This window comes from Sciurus carolinensis, chromosome 12 (assembly GCF_902686445.1).
Source record: "Sciurus carolinensis chromosome 12, mSciCar1.2, whole genome shotgun sequence".
Taxonomy (NCBI): domain Eukaryota; kingdom Metazoa; phylum Chordata; class Mammalia; order Rodentia; family Sciuridae; genus Sciurus; species Sciurus carolinensis.
Window position 1 is genome coordinate 62,677,892 of NC_062224.1, and position 20,343 is coordinate 62,698,234.

Below are 20,343 nucleotides of genomic sequence, written 5' to 3' on the forward strand. Positions count from 1 at the left end.
AGTCATGGAATGGAATGAGATAATGTACCACACAGATAAGTACAGTGAGATCATATGCAGAATGTATAAAAGACAAATCAATGAAGAAAAAGATGGACAACTCAGGAGAAAAATGAGCTAGAGATTTATTGATTTAAGCAGGTATTCACAAAAGAAGTTTTCTTGATAGTACAGGGAAAGTACCTCATTAGTAATAAGGGATGTACAGGCTAAAACACAATGATAAAATAGTTGTATCTCAGAATTGCTGAATAAAGACCAACATTACCATTCGTAAGGCTGCATAGCATGTCGAGTAGCACAAGCTGTCGTATGTGGCTGCAAGAGTATGAATTAATAACCAATTTAGAGAGCTACTTGGAGTTTTCTACTCAAGTTGAGTGTGCATATGACCTGTGCTAATTCTGTCTCTGGTGTATATGCCCAACAAAAATGTGTGATTGTTTATACCAAAAGACATTTAGTAGGATATTTGTAATACCATTATTTGTTGTGATCCCAAATTGCTAATAGTCCAAATGTTCATTTATGGGCAAGTGAATAAACAAACACGATTTATACAAAGGAATACCACATGAAGCAATGAAAATGAACAAAGCATAACTGCATGCAATATATGGGTGGTTCTCACAAAGGTTAAAGAAAAGAAGGCAGATACATTTTAAAACAATGTGTAACTTCTCTTATATAAAATAAATCTGGCAAAACCTAGTTCATGATATTGAAATGTGATTAGTGCCTTTTTGAGGGTGGGTAGAAGTCTTTAAGAGGAGTCCCTTCTGCTGTTAGTGTTCTATTTATATGTTTATATTACTTCAGTAAACAAATTAGAACTTAATGAGAGGAATAGATATGCTTTTGTTTTGCTGATTTAGTTTTTAACCATCAAATGGATTAACTTCTGTCAGACAATACTGCAGACTGCTTTGACTCTAGATTACTGTTTAATCATTTTTGACAAGCTATGTTAGGAATAAGTGAGTGAATATATAGTTAGGATTTATCTTCCTCCTTGATTTTACCAGTTATTAGTTTGATCTTTATAAGAATTATTGTCTTTTAGGTTGTGATAAATTGTGCCATTCCTAAAGGGTTGAAGTACAATCAAGCTACACAGACCTTCCACCAATGGCGAGATGCCAGACAGGTGTATGGTCTCAACTTTGGCAGCAAAGAGGATGCCAATGTCTTCGCAAGTGCCATGATGCATGCCTTAGAAGTGTTAAATTCACAGGAAGCAGGTAAGGTGTCTGTACTTTCCTTGTGTTCTTAAACTGAAGTGCTTTGGATATGTTAAAGCAAATCTTTTTTTCAGCCTTTAAGTGATATGTCTATTTGAAGTAATTCTTGTATTTCTTTTATTTTCTACAAGGATGTGAACTTGTGTGTTGATAGTAATAGTCTAGAAGGATAATCCTTTGAGTTTAGTTTTTAACCTTCACATATGAAGTTATTTAATTTGGTTTCTTCTGCTGTAACAATTCAACTTTTATTGCTAGAACATGAAACCCAGTGGAGATACAGTAGAATTATGCACATTTATCACTTTTTTAGTTTTTATGAGGAAACATGCTTTCTGAAACACTTTTTTAAAGCCACTACTGAGCTTGTGAACTTCAAGTAGGTCTCCTTCCTAGTAGATTAAAACCCAATTCCCAGTTGTTTGAAGTTTGATGAGTGCCCTCAGGTGGTACAAGTCACGAATTGCATTTCTTCTGATGCTGCATGTTGCTTAGAAGATGTTATAAATAATTCACTTAAAAAACCTTAGGATTTAAAGCTGTATCTGTGTCAGGGATAAGCTCAGTTTCATTTTGTTGTATGAAATAAAAAGAAATAACACCAGTGTGTGGCTTCTTTGAAGAGATAGATTTCATAATTTGAAAAACGAAGGTTATAGTGCAAGTATGATTACTCTTTCCAGTATTGTATGTTTACTAATGATTCTAATCATATAAATGTGTTATGAGCAGAATTTATATCTTTTAATAGGAAGGAGTTATATTCAGATAAAAATTTGATATTTTGTTGAAGGTATAAAATTTCAAAACCTATTATAAATAGATTATATTTATATCTTGCCTTATATATAAGCATCTAGTAATAAGCATCTAGTTCTTGTGTTAGTCTACTTCACAAATGACGTTTAGAACAAGAATTCTGGGATCTTACAGAAACTTTTTATGACAATCTGTATATAAATTACATTAGATCTTCTTTTGAGAAAATCAGTATCTATAAATAACTTGTACCTTATTCTTATGTTTTCTTTCTTTTCTTCCCTTTCCTTTTCCCTTTCCCTTTCCCTTTCCTTTCCCTTTCCATTCCTTTCTGGAACTGGGGCTTGAACCCAGGGCTTTGCAAATGCACAGCAGACGCTTTGCCACTGAGCTACATCCTAGCCCATGTTTTATTTATTTTGAGGAAACAAACCACTGGAACTCATTCTGATTTGTCTCTAATTATTGAAAAGAGCATAGGAAGGTCTGAATCATCTCTTGATAAGTCACTATGCTTTTCTTGCAGGCATCTGTATTTTGTTGACTTTCTGTAGAAAGTATAGAATTGTTTTTATGCACCTTAGTTTTACCATAGAGAAGAAACTATAGTTGTGGTTCTTAATATTTTATTAAACAGGTCAGTTCCACAGTTCAGAGAATACAAGTATGATAACATTTGTCTTACCCATGTTTGGCACAAACTACCATTTTTATTTCTGAGTTTTCAGTGGTATTAGGAATTAAATATTATTTAACATAGTTCAAATGATTGTTCATCTTGTTAATTTTTTAACCAAATGGAAAGGATTGTTTTTAGCAGTGGAAGTCATATAGTTTGCTTTCAAAATGCAAATGCTAATAATGCTGATCCTTTGTAGTTGAGTTTTAATGTGAAAAGACTCAATTATATTCTTTTATTAAAATTTAATTTAATTGTTTTGTGGTTTTTTTTTTTTTTTTTTTTTTTTTTGTACTAGGGATTGAACCCAGAGGGGTCCAATCCCAGGCCCTTTTTAAATTTAAAATTTTTTTTAAATTTTGAGACGGGGTCCTGCTGCGTTTCTTAGGGCCTAAGTTGTTGAGCCTGACTTTGAACTTGGGATCCTCCTGCTTCCACCTCTGTAGTCACTGGGATTACATGTGCCACTGCATCTGGCTCAGTTATATTCTCTTGTAAACTAATAAGCATTAAGAAACAATGTTCACATGTAGAAAGATTGGCAAACAGGAGGATCACCCATCATTTCACTAGCTACAGAAGCATTTTGGTCAGCCAAAAAGAAAAAATTAACAGGGTTCTTCTTAGATGACCTCGATACTCTTCTCTGTCACAGTCTCAACCAGTAATACCAGGGACTGAGGAAAGAGAGATAATGGTTGACACATGCCTGTAATCCCAGTGACTCAGGAGGCTGAGGCAGGAGGATTGCAAGTTCTAAGCAACTTAGTGAGACTCTATTTCAGAATAAAACATAAAAAGGATTGAGGATGTGGCTCAGTGGTTAACTGCCCCTGGGTTCAATCCCATGTACCCCCCCAAAAAAAGAGAGAGAGAGAGAGAGAGAGAGAGGGGTAGCAGGAGCTGGTTCATCTTAATCATCACTGCATTGTGGATCAAGTCACTGGCAAAGAAACTTTTGATTCTTTAGTATTTTTCATTGGAGGAAACAAAACATTATAATGGTCAGTGTTCTAAATAGTCTGATTTATTTAGGAAATGACTGTTTTCATAATTACTTTAATTTCTCATTTATTTTTGTCTTTCTTTCTTTTTTTTGGAACTGGGGATTGAACCCAGGGCTTTGCGAATGAATGTGAGGCAGACCCTTTGCCACTGAGCTACATCCCAAGCCCCTAATTTCTCATTTTTATGGGATTAACTGACCCAGAAGTAGGAGCATGGGAAGAGGTAGATGTTAAGAATCAGTAGGAGTGTCCTCGAGAAGGGATATAGTTTCTTGTATCGATCCTTAAAGTGAACATGCATGTTTCTTACTGCAGTAATATTATGTAGATCCCCTTCCCACTCACCTAAACAAACATACCAAATAATATCACTTCTTAGTATGCTCATATTTTCCCCTACCAAAACTGTTTGCATTGGGTTCCCAGCCAATTCCCAGCAGAAATTGTCTACTGTCTTTTTGCCAAAACCAAGTTGAAAAAACTTAATTTGTGTCTTTTCCCAAAAACAAACAATAGCCCAATAAAACTGATCAGAAACAAAAGAATATACTCATTCATAAAAGAAAAGCAACTACAGATAACCAGTTTTGCTTTTTTTTTTTTAATGTTTTACCACTTTAAAAAAATATTTTCCAGTATTTAATGTTTATGTTTTTAAGTGTTGTCAATATTAACCACTGTCATTGTCAGTTAGTCTTTCTTAGGGATTTTCAGACTTTTAAAAGTTGTGGACACCTTTGTTCAAGCAAAATCTTTTGCTGAAACCCAGTGTATAAATGCAGCCACTTCCTCCCCCTCAAAGGAGTTTTTCTGATTAATGTAGGGTTCAGGCCCACTGCCACTAATATACTTGTATGGTTCTCTAGAGAAGAATATGAAAATTACCCAATTTTCTGGGCAAAACCAGTAATCACACAATCCTACCTTCCTCTTTCCCTTTCCCATCCCCAACTTCTCTAAATCCTCATTTTTTTAATTAAGGAAAAACAGCTTTGAGTCCAGTCATTCTGATCTTTACAAGATGCTCTGTGTGTGTGTGTGTGTGTGTGTGTGTGTGTGTGTGTGTGTAATATTTTTCATTTTTTATGAAAAGGGTGGGTGGTAGGAATGTTTTCCTTTATTTTGTTTTTAACATGGTGTGCAATTATCTAATATACTGGAAAGTACAAGAGGTGCTAAATACAGTGAGTTATATTTGGAATTAAAAAAAAACAAATCTCAAGTGCCAACATTTTTGAAAAAGAACTGAATTGGTGCTCTTCCTCTTAGACCAGATGCTACAGTATATCTTTTTCTCAAGTGAAAATGGATTCCATTTTAAACAATTACATTATTCAGACTGATGATCTTGATTTCTGTGTTATTTATCAGGTACATTTTTAAGTTTTTGTGGATAATAGTTATCAATTATGTAAAATACATTGTCAATCCTTAAGGTGATCATTGGAGATAAATTTGCACAATGTTTTATTTTGCTAAAGGTTTAAATCATTTGAAAATGGAAATAATTCTTTTAAATTCTTTTTTTTTTTTTTTTTGCAGTACTGGGGATCGAACTCAGGGCCTTGCACTTGAGAGGCAAGCACTCTATCAGCTGAGCTGTCTCCCCAGCCCCTAAATTCATTTTTTAAAAAGAAAATGATATGCATTGCTAGCAAGATTATTCTGCTTTTGTTCTACTCACCCAAGATGAGGCATAACTTTCCAAAAGGAAAACCTTAAAATACCATTAATTAAAAGACAACTTTTGCTAGATTTTATTTTTCTTTCTTTTGTCAATGAGAGCATAGACAAAGATATCTTCTTGTGATTAAAATTTTCATCAAATTTTATAGTAAGTATTTTCATTTAGTGGCAGTTTGGCCTAACTTACCTTCCAGTGTGAATGTTTATGTGAGTTTTAGTCTCAGAATTAAACTGTTGGCAGTATGTTTGAAATTAACTAGGTTTTTAAAATCTCAAGAAGTTTCTAGGAATACTTTGTGTATAGTAGCAATCTTATTTTCCAGTTTTTTAGATTGCTAATATTAAGCTTCTGTCACAGAACAGTGCTATCAGCTAACAGGTTTTGGACATAGGTTCTGTAGTAGGCACTGGAATAATACTATCATAAATAAAGCCTATCCCTTTCCTTCTGCAATTTTATAGCTGGACTGCAGCTAGCTAGAAAGAAGGCCAGCAAAATTAGGATCTTGTTTGTGAATGGAGTATGAAGAAAGGCTTTTGGAATACCAAAGAAAATTCTAGAGCAAGGGAAAGCTTTGAGGATAAGATGATTGAGCTGTGATTTTAAGAAGGATTAGATCTTATCAGTGATGAAGCATTCTAGATAGACTTAGATACATGGGAGTGTGGATCAGTTGGGAAACAACTTGTGGTTTGACCTTGAGAAATTATGTGGTATGAAATCCCAAAAGATCAGACTGGAAAGGTTGGGAAGGGCTGTTGTTCTTGCTGAGGAGTAATATGAATTTTATCATGAAGATTCATTGAAGGGTGTTCAATGAAAGTTTGATATTATCAGGTTTGTGTTTTAGTATAAGTGTGATGGATTGATTAGCATGCCAAGTTACATCATGAAAATCAATTGTGATGGTATTGGTGAGAAAGTTGAGGCCTAAACTGTGACGTGGTAGAGAGAGGAAAAGCGCAGAGTTAGGAGGAAGTGTCCAGCTTTCACGTAGTGCCTCGTCTGTCTAAAAGATGTTGTTCTAGCCTTTTGCATGTGTCCTCAGTCATTAAAGCAGTTCTGAGGCAGGAGTGATGATCTGTTTATTGGCCCCCTGCTGTGTGTCTGGTCTTAATCTGGCAAATGCCTAATTGATAATATTTATAATAATCCTGCAAAGTTGGTGGTCTTATTCTTGTTTTAAAAACAAGAGTGAGGCTTACAGAAAAGTCACTGAACTCTGACCCAAGGGCCTAAAAGCTAGATAATGATATTAATGACATTTGTACACTGATGTGATTCTAGAATTAACTACTTCTTACTATGTCAGTAAGATGTAATGCCAAGGAGGACAGAATGTTTTGAGATGACAACTAGGTGTAACAATTTGGACCACTGGTGAAAATGGTACCTGGTACTATTAACCAGAGTAGAGAGGAAGTGGGCGGGAAGTGACTGTAGAAGGAAGTATTGTATGGTGAATAACAAATTTGGTTTTTGACATACTGTATTTGGGATACATTGTTAATATAGATTTTATGAAATTATATAAGTTTGTACCTAGAAAAGATCCATCACAAAGATAATCTTGGATGGTGTTTTTTGCTTTCACTTTTGGCTTTCTTAAATGAACTGATCTTATTGGAGAAAAAAAATTTTTTTTTTTTTTTTTTTGGGAAACAAATGAGACCTAGCTGCTCATCAGGATTAAATGAGTAACAGGTTTAGGGATTGGGTCAGTGGGACACTCTTTTCTTGTGGGTATCATCATGTCCTGCTTCATTCCCGTATTCATTTCTTCCATAGTCATCTTCATTTATATATACCCACAGTTTTCACAATTATGCAAAATTAACATGTCTACTGTCATTTCCAATTTCCAATTAGAGAATGGACATGGAAAGATGGGACATTTTTGAAGTCAGACATAACCTAGAAGGAGAAGCACAAAAGGGATTAGATCTTCTAAAGGCTAATAACATTTTTTATTACATTTCTCTGCCTTTAAATTCAAGATCTTAAAGCTTTTGAGTGAAGTCCTTTCAAGGTGAGAAGGGATAGAGAAAACCTTTGTTTTTTTGTTTTGTGTATTTTAGCAAAATTTCAAGATATTTCTCATGACTTAGTGGAAATAACTTGAATTTGAAGTCAAAAGCCTGCAGTTTTGTCTCTGTTGGCAGGTTGCTATCTCTAAAACTTGTTTCTTTATAGATATGATACAGATAGTGAGAATACTATCAGGGAATCATTATGGGAATTAAATGAGGCAAGGGCAGAAGTATTCTTGAACTATAAAGTATTAGCTAATGTTTAACAAAATGCAAAATTTCGCTGTGCAGATTAATGTATCTAAAGAAATAAAAGGTAGTAGTAGATACTCAAAATTTCTCCAACCTCCTCTTTTGTTCTTACTCCCTGATAAAGACATATTTTATGGTTTTTTTCATAGAAAATTAATTCAACTATCATTGGAATGCATCTGAATGCAAAGGGAAATTAGACAAGTGTTGTCTTTAAGGCTCTTCCATTCTTATACGGGAGATAAGACATAGTCATAACACGGGAGAGAAAAATCCTATCCAAGGATAGACAAAATGCTGTGTGGGTGTAAAAGGGCCTCTGTCTGTTGAAAAGATGGGAGTTACTGGATGAGGCTCTTAATTCCTATGCCCTACCTGTTACATCTCAAAGCCTCAGTTTTCAGCTTAGTGTAATTAACCTTTCTCAGTCAAGGTTCCATGAAAATATTAAGCTCTGAGGAAAATGATTTGAGTGACTAATGTCTCAGTTCTCCCAAGGGAGAATACATATGTATTCTTTACCTACAATGGTGAGTTAGGGTCAAATTCTCTTCTGTTTGTTTCCCTTGGCCTCCTTTTTTCCCTCTATTATCTCTCATTCACCCACAAGAACTTAGTGAAGTTCTGGACTAGAATTGGTACCAGAAAATGACTGTGGATTGATGTGAGAATTATATATCAGATCCTTCTCATTTGTTTAGTTTAGCTTTATCTTTGATGTTTACAGTAACACTTAAAATTATTTCATAGCTAATTCTCTGTCATTAGAAGGAAACTTCGAGAGAATATTTAATTGTAACTAATCCTCTTAAAGTCTGTAGACCTCCTCATCTTAAGGATTAATGCCTAGAGTACTTTGCACTTAGAGATTCTTCTTATTCTGATTTTTCTTTTGAGCTAAACCAGATGTAGAATCAGGAATCTTGAATTTCAAACCCTCACTGAAGTTTTAGAAAGGGTGTCTCAAGGACCCCTGAGCACTCCCCTTTGGACTCTTTGAAGGGGATCCAAAATGACCCTTTCTTAATTATACTTACTTACTTTATTTATTATTTATTGGTACTGGGAACTGAACCCAGAGATGCTTTTACCACTGAACCCCATCTCCAACCCACTTCCTATAATTTTTTTTTTTAATTTTGAGGCAGGATCTCCCTAAGTTGCTTAGGGCCTCGCCGAGTTGCTGAAACTGGCCTCGAACTTGTGATCCTTCTGTCTTAACCTCCTGAGTCTCTGGGATTACAGGTGTATGCCATCGTGCTTGAACTTGATTATACTCTAACCAAGCAGCATACTGCAACATATTGAACGCAAAAGCAAATGAAGTAATCAAACTCTGTTCTATTAAATGAGATATCAAATGGATTTATATGAGTTTGTTTTCTGTTACTATAACAAAATGTGGGAGGCAGACAACTTTATATAAAAAACAGCTTTTTTCACAGTTCTGAGGTAGGGAGCAGGCTTCTGCTCAGTTCTGGTGAGGGCCTCAGGGCAAATGGCATCACCCTGGTATAATTCTCCTGTGACATACAATCAAGGGATTCCATGAGAATCACCTTAATCTTTTCTAAGAGCAGCACTCCCAAGATGACCTATGAGACTCTACTTATTTTTCCCCACATTTTTTATTAGTACATTATAGTTGCACATATTGATGGGATTTTTTGTTACATATTCATACATACATACAATATAACAATATACTTTGGCCATTTTTACTCCCCAGCACTTCCACCTCCCTCCTTACTTTTCATATCCTTGGTCCTTTTACTCTACTGATCTCCCTTTGATTTTTAGGAGATCCACCCCCAACCCTTGTTTCCTTTTTCCTTTCTAGCTACTGCATACGAAAGAAAACATAGGACCTGTAACCTTCTGAGTTTGACTTTCTTTGCTTAACATGATAGTCTCAAATTCCATCCATTTTCCTACAAATGCCATAATTTCACTTTTCTTTATGGCTGAATAAAACTCCATTGTGTATATATACCACATTTTCTTTATCCATTCATCTTTTGATGGACATCTAGGTTGGTTCCATAGTTTGGCTCTTGTGAATTGTGCTGCTAGAAACATGGATATGCATTTATCACTGTAGTAAGATGACTTTAATTCTTTAGAGTAAATACTGAGAAGTGATATAGCTGGGTCATATGGTGGTTCCATGTCTGGTTTTTTGAGGGAGGCTCCACTCTTTAAAGATTCCATCACCTCAACATGATCACACTGAGGACAAAGCTACCAACATGTAAACCCTGTGTTTATGGACAGAACACATCCAGAACATAGCAGGTTTTATAAAAATGTGAACCATTGTCATTCTAATCAATATATATATATATATTCTTTTTGTTTTGAAAAATAATTATTTTTACAAAATGTTACTTACTCTACATATAATGGCTTTTAAGATATTTTAAAATGAGTTCTAGAAACTAAAACTGAAATAATTTAGTTATTTGATATAGTAAATCATGGTAGATAGATCCTATATAAACAAAATCTTTTCAGGATCTTTGACAATTTTTGAAAGTTTAATTAAGCAACCTTTGAAAATGACTGCCATAATTTGAGGGAAGGAGAATGACTGAGAACAGAATTTCTCTTGTCTTTTTTACCTTTTCCAGATAGCCTAGCAAAGAAACCTTGGAGGTTGTCCATTGGATAGGAATTGATAATTTCTTGTTTTCTGGCCCTTCAATGTAGGTGGACATGCCTAGCTTTGCTTGCAATAGAGAAATCTTTGTTTCTCTCTCTTTTTTTTACCCCTTTAGTTGTTTCTCTTTCTGTAGTTTGCCTTCTTTCCTCCCCATGAAGAAGTCATTATTGGGAGGTTGGCATTTAATAATGGGACTTTGCAAGTCACAGAAGTGGGCAGAGATTATTTCTAACTTCTTTTATTATTATCATCTATCAGTGGAAGGGGAAATGGAGGTCTGGTAACCTTTTCATGCTTAATATATAAAACTTGCCCAATGTTTAGGTTTGTGAACCATCCATCTATCATACATTGTTGGTATAACTAGCTCTGCCTTTCAAAAGATCAGATTCTCTGCTTTGTAGTTTCAAGGTACATTTGTGAGTTTTCAAAATGTTACTTGATATATGAATTATATGTTCACAAAATATGTGAATTATTAAAATAAATTATTTATACCATTCTATAGTAAGTGAATTTTCAGTAGTTAGTTTCTTTGATGACTGTAAGTCCTTGATCACCAACTGATTTGGAAAGGTACTTTAACTTGACCATAACTTGAGTCTGATTTTTTTTTTTTTTTTTTTTTTTTTTTTAAAAGAGCGCATAGCTTTAGTCTTAGGTTGTGGGACTATCTTGTCTGCTGTATAGTGAAAGGATTAAAAACAAAAAAGAAGCAGTTACTATTTTTCTGGGTGTCATAATTTTTTTTTCAAATATGTATATATTTGTAGTTGTAAATAGACACAATACCTTTTTTTTTTTTTTTTTTTTTTTTTAATTTTTATTTGGTGCTGAGGATCAAACCCAGTGCCTCACATGTGCTAGGCAAGTGCTTTACCACTGAGCTACAACTCCAACCCTGGGCTTTATAATCTTAAAAAAGTTATTTTAACCTCAAATTTGTTATCATACGGAGATGTATTCTGTCTGCCCCATATTTTTTATTCTCTGCTTGTCTGGCACTTGGGTCCTTGTAAAAGGTTTGGCTGGTGACTGCAGTTCTCTTCAGATTTGTTTTACAGTAAAGTTTTAAATTTAATAGTTAAGTTGAATTAACTTGCACTTTGTCATCCGTGATTATTTACATGCTTTTGTGTGAGTATAGTAATTTGCATACAGTTGCTTTTCCTGTATTTGTGAATTTTTATCAGGTGTTACTCATGAATTAGAGCAGCATTTTGCTAGACATTAAAGTTTGGTATCTCTGTGTAGGTTCTTTTCATCTTTATCAAGTATGAAGAGAGGCTTTAATTGAATAGCATCTCTCTTGTCTATTGATGTTAAGAAATGAATTACAGGAACTACTTCTACTCCAGCTGTCACAACACACAGCTGCAGCCATACCTGTTCTGCAGTCTTTACAACTTAATTTTGGACATGCTTTCATGTGTTTGTAAGATGTATCACCAGGTTGCCCCGTCTGTATTCAGCAAAGTGCATGTCCACATGCACATTGGTGCATTGCCTCTGAATTAACATTGGATATTCCTGTTTTTAAAAGTTCTAACTAAAGCTAGATGAGTGTCAATGCCTGTAATCTCACCTACTCAGGAGTCTGAGGCAAGAGGACTGAAATTTGAGGCTTGCCTGGGTAACTTAGTGAGACCCTATCTCAAAATAAAAAGGACTAGGAATTTAGCTCAGTGTTAGAAGTGGTAGAGCACCTGTGGGTTCAGTCCCCAGTACATCCTCGCCACACATACTTTCTCTGTCTCTCAACCCCCTTCCCCAAAGGAACAATTCAGCACTTGGTCTGGGGATGGGTATTCCTTGTGTAAGAAGGTAAGACAGGTTCAGAAAAACCCACAAGGCAGTATAAATAACCATGAACGGCACCGAGTAGTAATTAGGAAGCTGAATAAACAAATATAGCATACTACCCATGTAAAGATGCCTAAAACAATTCTCATATAAAGTAGGCCTACTATTCCTTTGAGCATTTTTAGTTTTTGAGATGATTCACATAAGAAAACAGATGACTTCTGTTTTCTAGTAATCCTTCAGGGTTTTGCTATAATAATGCTATTCATGTAGGAAGAAATAAATTTTATTAATGAGTTTTGCAAATACAGTTCTTATCTTTCCTGTGGTAATACTATGCTAAACACAGAATTATTTTTTCTTATTCAGAAATAGTCTTTGTCTTTGTTGATTTAAACATTTTCTCAAGCCTTCAATTCACACACTCTCCCTTTGAAGATATTGACTAGATGAGTGACATGAATGCCAAGGAAATGGATGTCCCATTCTCTTCTCCAGATTTTAGTGGAATTGACCTTACATTGCTAGGAAAAAGGTAGAGTGGGTTTTTGTGAACCTATTATGGTGGGTACCAGTAGCCCTGTAGTGGTTCTCTATTAGACTTCTTAATGCTGCTTTTGGATCCTTCATAACCTGGTGTTTTAGCAGTTTTTCACCACGGTGACCAAAAGACTTGACAAGAACAATTTTAGAGAAGGAAAAGTTTATTCGGTGTTTATATTTTCAGAGATCTTAGTCCATAGATAGCAAACTTCACTGCTCTGGGTCTGAGATGAGACAGAACATTATGGTGGAAGGGTGTGGAGGATGAAAGCAACTCAGGACATGGCAATTAGGAAGGAGAGAGAGAGAGAGAGAGCGCTTCACTCACCAGGGGCAAAATATAAACCCAAAGAAAGGCATGCCACCAGTGACCTATCTTTTCCAACCTGCTTATGACCCAGTTAATCTGTATCAGTTTAAGGCTCTCATAACCCATTCATTTCATCTCTGAAAATTGTTACATTGTCTAACACATGAGCTTTAAGGGGCATCTCATACCTAAACCATAACACCTATTGTTCCCCACCGTCCCCCTTTACACTGCCTTATGTGAACATTCTCATGTACCTGTGCCCTTGCACTTCCTCTTTCTTCTTTTAGTATCCTGGGCCTTGTGGTATATGTCTATCACTTCCTTTTTTCAGACACTTTAAACTGTTAACTTCTGGACTGTTTAAACAAATTTGATAGTCAAAATTAGTGACAATGCTAATAGGGTAGCACTAACTTATTTGCACATAAAAATCAAATTATTTGAAGTGTCTCTTGCATCAGGCATAGATATATATATTTTTTTCAAATGTAACTTATAGTTACATTTATCTAGACTAAAATGTATAAGCAACTTTTAAGTATGTTTAATACCATAATAATTATATTGTTTTACATAAATAGACATTTGTGTCTCTCTAATTTTGTTCTTAAGAAAGTCACAGTTACCTTACTGTTTCAAAGGGAACTTTTGCCTTTGGGAGTTCTACTTGAATTATAGCACTTCTTTTTAAGTAGGTATTTTGGCCTTAGTTTGAATAGTGTGTTTTTATTTTCAAGTTTTACATCCCTGAAAAAAAGGAAGGTTTTCTGCTGTTTCCACATTGCCAGTTAACCCAGCAGTGATATTTCTATCAAAATTTACCCTTTAATTCATTGACATACGAATTTGAGTCAGTGTTGTTTAAAACATTCCATCAACATTTCTTATGCATTTCATCTTCTTGTGAATAGTGATATGTGATCCCTCTCAAGCTGCGTTGTTGAGTCTTAACTTGGTTAAAACAAGTTCACTATAAAGTTGTTGGAGAGGAAATTTGGCCTGATTGCTTTTCTTTTCTTTTTTAAAAATATTTTTAGTTGTAGAAGGACACGATACCTTTATTTTATTCATTTATCTTTTTATGTGGTGCTGAGAGGATTGAACCCAGTGCTTCACACATGTTAGGCAAGCGCCCTACTGCTGAGCCACAACCCCAGCCTAGTCCCGCCCTCAACTTTTCTAAAGGCACTCTCCCCTTTAGCATCACTCCTCCTTGCCCTCTCTTCTGATGGTAATTGTGGGAGGGGTTGGGAAAGAATTTTGCCTCCACCAAACTTTCTTTACCCCAGAAAGTAGCTGTGAACTAATCCTCTTCCTTGCTTTTGAACCCTCCACACGCCATCCCAGAAACTTGTGGGATCCCAGCCTTTCAGTCCCTTAAGTACTTCAAGTTTAGATTTTTCTGAGTTGTTGCTTTACATTATTTCATAGGAACCCCCACTTTTCTCTCCACATAAATATTGTTTTAGGAAAAATTATTTCCCAGATTTTTGTTTAAATGTTTTTGATCTTGTGTATTTTCCCTGTTCCTTTGTTATAAAATTATATACAGATTCATTGACTCTCATGTTTATTGTCTGTATTATATAGGGGTGTGTGTGTGTGTATGGTACTTAGAAATACAACTAGTACATAATATACTACTTCAGCAACTTCTTGTTTAAGGTGCATCAAATCTATAAAAGCCCACTTTAAACAGATTTATCGATTACTTTCTCTATGCCAAATACTATGACAGTTGCTGGTAATAGGAAGATAAATATGGCACAAATATTACCTTTAGTTTTACCTGAGTTCCAGATAAAATGGCCTAGGCCTGGTTTGTGCCAGTTCTTCCAAGTCTGGTGAGGCAGACACATAATTCTAAACAGAAAATGCAGTATAATAATTTAGCAGTCTCGTAATGAATTGGAAAGATCTTAGACCCTATAACTTGGTATTAGGGTTTTATATTGTGTTTCCTTCTGGGCTCTTGCTAGTATTGAAGCACCACCCCGCCATATTTTATTTTGTTTTTAAATAAAAAAAATGCATTGTTGGTTTTTGTGTCTTATTTCTTGAAAGTGGTCAATAAAAGACTAAGATTTGATGTGGAAAATGTTTTAATGAAGAAAGTAAAACATTAAGTCTATAGATTGAACTAAAATACTAAAATATCATTTAAACTTTGTACTATTTTGCACACAGTTTTCCTGAAAATAAAATATTTTACTTGGTAACATTTATTGATTCTTAGGAGCAGGAATATGGCACTCTTAGTTCAGCTTTTTCTTAATTTTTATGTTTTTATTTTTTACATTTGGCAACCTATATGATTTCTTTTTTCATTTGAGTATACTGATGTTTCATCTAAACAACATACCATCATTGTTTGAAATAGCTTACCAAAATTTATGACCTACAAATTATAAGGTAATGTATTTTTAAAAGAGTAAAGTAATAAAGATATATAGTTATGGGTATAATTATATTTCAGAGATCGAGTTTATTAATGGTGAGTTTGTAGAATAGTTTTTTTAATGTCCTTTCTGACATTCCACACCAATAATTTATATTTAATTCTTTTTAATAAATCCCATGTAAGGTAAACCCAATTTGATTTTTTTTAAATGTGTTAAAGCTATTCTTTTGATAAAATTTGACATACTTTTTGAATTTCAGGAAGTAAATGTGGACCTCTTTGCCACTTAGACATTAGCTGTCCTGTTTTTAGATAGAGACTGCTTCTTGGCAAGCAGCTTCTTAAAGTATTGCGAATTATTTTGCAAAGAGAAAGAAAAGAACAGGGGCAATGGGGTTTCCATGGAAAAGGAGACAACTTTAACTAGGGCAGTTCTGGGTTTTGATGAACTTGAACCATCCTGAGTGAATGTATATTCAGTCATGTAAGAAATGCCTTTGGTTTTGATTCCTGCTGGAAAGCAGCCTTGTTGCAGAAAAACTGCTGTGCACCTTTTTCACATCAACTCTGGTTATTTGGAAAAGGTATTCTGGTCTGACTCTGCAGTCCTTCCAGATTTTTGAGATCATATTGATATTATTAATGGAGTAAGTAATGATGTTACTCCATTACTTATGTGAAATTCTCTTGTTAGAAAACTAGAGTCAATTAAGAGTTCTGTCTAGCAAGAACCATTCTTGCTAGTAGAACTCTTATTTCCAGCATATCCATTTGTTACTCCAGGTAAAATAAATTCTTTTCTTGTGATTATAAAGTTGTGTGCTGCTTCTAAATAATTTAAGCAGTGAGAAAAGCATAGAAAACATAAAAATACCTAAAATCCTACCATCTAGAGGTAATCATCAATTAAGTATTTTTCATGTGGAAAATGGATGTTTTTCAACTTTGTATTATAAACAATTCTGAGACAACACATCATGACATGATGCTCTTCCCCCCCCCCCCCTAACAATTTTACTGAGGTTGACTTGGTTTACCCATTTCAGGTATTCATTTTAATGGTTTTATTTTATTCACAGGTTTGTGCAACCATCCCCATAATTTTAGAGCATTTTCCTCATGCCAAAAGTAAATCCTTAAACTATTACCCCCTTTCTGTACCCCATCCCTAATTCCTCCATTCCTCATAGCATCCGTTAACCACTAATCTACTTTCTGTCTCTAAACATTTGCATATTATGAACATTTCATATAAATGTAATCAAGCAGTAAGTGGTCTTTTGCATTTACTTAGTGTTTTCAAGGTTGATACATTGTACAGCATTTATCATGCATGGCATTTTGAAAAGCAGATTTTAATGAAAAGCATGTATTAGCTGTGTGTGGTGGTACGTGCCTGTAATTCCAGTGTCTCAGGAGACCAAGGCAGGAAGATCACAAGTTTGAACCAATCCGGGCAACTTAGACCCTGTCTCAAAATTTTACACAAAGGGGGTAGGGTAGGGATGTAGCTCAGTGGTAAAGCACCCTTGAGTTCATTCTCCAATACTGCCAAGTCGCGCGCGCACACACATGTATTCGGGTATTGAGGCATGCTTTCCAAGATTTAATAATGGACTCTTGTTTAACATTGTATGAATATGGTATATAGTGAAATTAATGACTGAATTTAATATTTATTTGTGTTTGTTTGTTTATTTATTTTTTGCGGTGCTGGGGATTGAACCCAGGGGCTTGTGCTTGCAAGGCAAGCACTCTACCAACTGAGCTATACCCCCAGCCCTTAATATTTATTTTTAAATAAAGAGATTAAAGGCAAAAAGTCTATTTAGTTTTTAAAAAGTCAGGGTCTTAAAAACTTGTGTAAAGGAGAACTGTGTAGCTGTTTTCTATGCCAAAATTGAATGTAAGTAGAGATGAATGCTGACCAAATTGTGAAATCTCTGAGGTTTTTTTCTCTTAGTTCCCAAGCCCAGTTTTCTTGACCAGAATTGTCCTACCTCCTCTGCCTTCATTTCCCCCGCCACATCTAAGAGAATTAGAGAATTAGAAACTTCAGACTTTTGTGGTTCTTATAATTCTTTTTTTTAAGATTCATATCATATAAAAGTAGCAAAAAATCAGACATGGTCTTTGAAAGTCTTTGTTTATACTTTTAGAATGAAAATGCTTTTCATAGTTAAATGAGTTTTAGTTCTTTACACGTGGATGTGGGAGTGAAATTTTGTGTTTCCCTAAAATGATCTGAGGCATCCTCATCATCGAATATACCCCTCTCCCACTGAATTGGGTGCTTTTATTATTTCTTCCCAAAACTTTAATTTTGTAGACTACCGCAGATCTTTTTTTCTGTCTTTTGGCCACTCTCATCAATAGTAAAAGAAATTAAAATGAACTCTCATTTCTTTCTTGCCCAAATAGGAGTTTGGACTTCTTAGCCTAATTTTAATATTGCACTAAAACTTTTTTCCTGTCTCTACACAGATTTTTCATTTATCTTAGAAATTTTGGTATTATCCAGTTTTATATGTTTATTTCCTTTCAGATCATTTGAAGTGACTGATAGGAAAAAAAACTTTCAAGTAGGAACTAAGAACTTCTAGTGAGGCAGGCAAAACAGTTGTCTGGGGATTAATAGTAACTCTAATTGAGTATTGGCTGCCAGAAAGTTCCATTTGATGCAAAAAGAAGCATGCCAGTTGCCCAAGAGAAAAATCAAGAAGCAGAAGGGATGTGCATGTGTGAACACTTCCCTGTGGAGGGAGGAGCATTTAGCACATTGAAGAGGGGACAGTGTACTGAAGCATAGCGAGCAACTCAGTGTGAATGGGATGAGATAGGCAGAATCACATCCTGCACAGGAAATACTGAGTTTTAGTGTTTACATTAAGAGCAGTGGGAAGCAGTTAAAAAGCTTTTTCTGAGAGAGATGATGTGATCTGGTTTAGTTATTAAAGTGTCACTGGCTGCTGTGGGAAAGGGGACAGATACTAAGATTTAAATAGATATCTTTACTAGGAGATGCTGTTGCAGTTGTCTAGGCTGGTCTTCATAATTTCTGAGTACATATCCTAATGTATGTTTATTGTTTGTATATACGTGTGTGTTTTGGTGTTGACATATATAAAACAAAAATAAAAAATAAAAACAGAAGAAATTAAAAGAAATAGAAGTGCTACTACTTTCTTTCCTGCCCCAATACATTTTAAACTTCTTAGCTCTAAACACTATTAAACATGAGGTCATGAAACAAGTATGATAGCAATGGAGATAGTTTGGAGAGAGAAATTAGGAATTTGTATTGACAGGATTTGGAAGTTGGTTAAATGGTAGGAGTGAAAAGTAAAGGGCAAGGAGGGTCTCGTATTTCTAGTTTGAGTGCTGGTTAGAGAGTTAACGTTGTCTAGTAAGAAGCTAATCATGTTTGTTAAAATATTGTTCTTTCAGAATGTGGTGTTTTCTTTGAGTACATACTACAAAAGGCAAGGGGGCATGGTCAGGTGATTTGATGGACAGGTCTTGATCTGTACTTAGGTTGAGGAAGCAGAGAAATTAATGTGGGCACATGGGTTACTCTTGCCTTTTAGAACTTTTAGGATATTACAATATTATAGGCTCCTCAATTTCTGTTTGTCTCAAAGTTTCTTTAGCTGGAGGCAGAGTCATTCATTCCACAGCTAAAAATAAATGCTTTACAAAACAGTGTGGACTGAAGAGCTGACGAGCAAAAGACTATTTATTGTCTGTGCATCATAATAAATTACTAGCAATCTATCAATGGTTTAGCCATCGTTGACATATTTGCTTAGAAGGAAATAAAATGCATTTGAAGCCCTAAGTTGAGGGACAATTACAGAAACAAGAGAGGGGTAAAGCCCAAACATATATTCAGTTTTGCATAAGATTGAGGGGGAAAAAAATGAGAGAAGTTCTGGATGATGCCCAATTCTCTATTTCTTGATGTAGAGAAAGTTTTTTTTTTTTTTTTAAATAAAAAGTGTACATGTTTTGAAAGAAATTTGAAATGATACTTATAAAAATGTGTCAAAATTCAGGTTGTTTAAAATGCTGTTTGTTTTGCATAAAATTTAGTATTATTTAATCTCATGTCTCCTGTAGCACAGAGCCCTGGAATATGGTACCTGCTTTTTTTGTTTTTGTTTTGATGCAGGCAACCATAGCACTGTGGTGTTTGTCTCCCTTCTATTCCACATACCTTAGAACAAATGCAAGCACCTTTGCTTTTACTCCTTTTCAGTCATGAGGGAAGTTGCTGGGAGCCTTATGATGGTCAGAAGTGTGCACACCACTAATTTGGATGCTGATTTCGGGTTCACTCACTCAGTAGGCCAGCTTTCCAGAGACTGCAAATCAAATCCAAATCAGTTCTTCAGCAAACCTTATCTCACTTAATCTGCAGAATAAAAGCTGAGATGGGTAATATCCCCATTACAGATTGCCATGGGACTAACTGCTAATAGTAGAAACCTCTGATGTTAAAAGTATGAATGTTCTGGGTCTACTGTAGTAATTATATACAGTAATAAAATATAGTAATACTGATCAAGCCTAAACAGCCTGTCATTTTTCTAATACTAACACACTTTTTTAACCATCTTAATTATGTTTGTTTTTGTGGCTCATCCTAATTTCTGTCAGCCCTAAGCCTCTATAATATGGTTAATTTAAAGAGAAATGTCCTTTGTTTAGTAAAATGTAAGGTAGATGAATTATAACTGTGCTGAAATCATATTACTGAATTTATTCAACCTGGACAATGAATCTTCTTTCCCATATTTTACCCTTCTCTGACTGAGTGAAGGAGTTAATGGTATCAATATTAAGCAGGAAGTGTGGGTTAGCCTTATGCATATGATGGAATGAATAATTTAGTATCTTCGGGAAATACAAACTGCAGTAGAATTCAAGCAACGTTATCAGAATGGAGATCAATATTTTACTTGTT

At 34.9% G+C, this 20,343-nt stretch overlaps 1 protein-coding gene across 10 annotated transcripts in view; it reads left to right on the forward strand.

Annotated features, from left to right (window-relative positions):
• Positions 1–20,343, forward strand: part of Enah (ENAH actin regulator) — a 137,890-nt gene that overhangs the window by 76,031 nt on the left and 41,516 nt on the right. For all 10 annotated transcript variants that reach the window (XM_047520223.1, XM_047520226.1, XM_047520224.1 and 7 more), the window contains exon 3: positions 1,064–1,241. In XM_047520223.1, the coding sequence (XP_047376179.1) occupies positions 1,064–1,241 (178 nt within the window). The remainder of the gene's footprint in view (positions 1–1,063; positions 1,242–20,343) is intronic.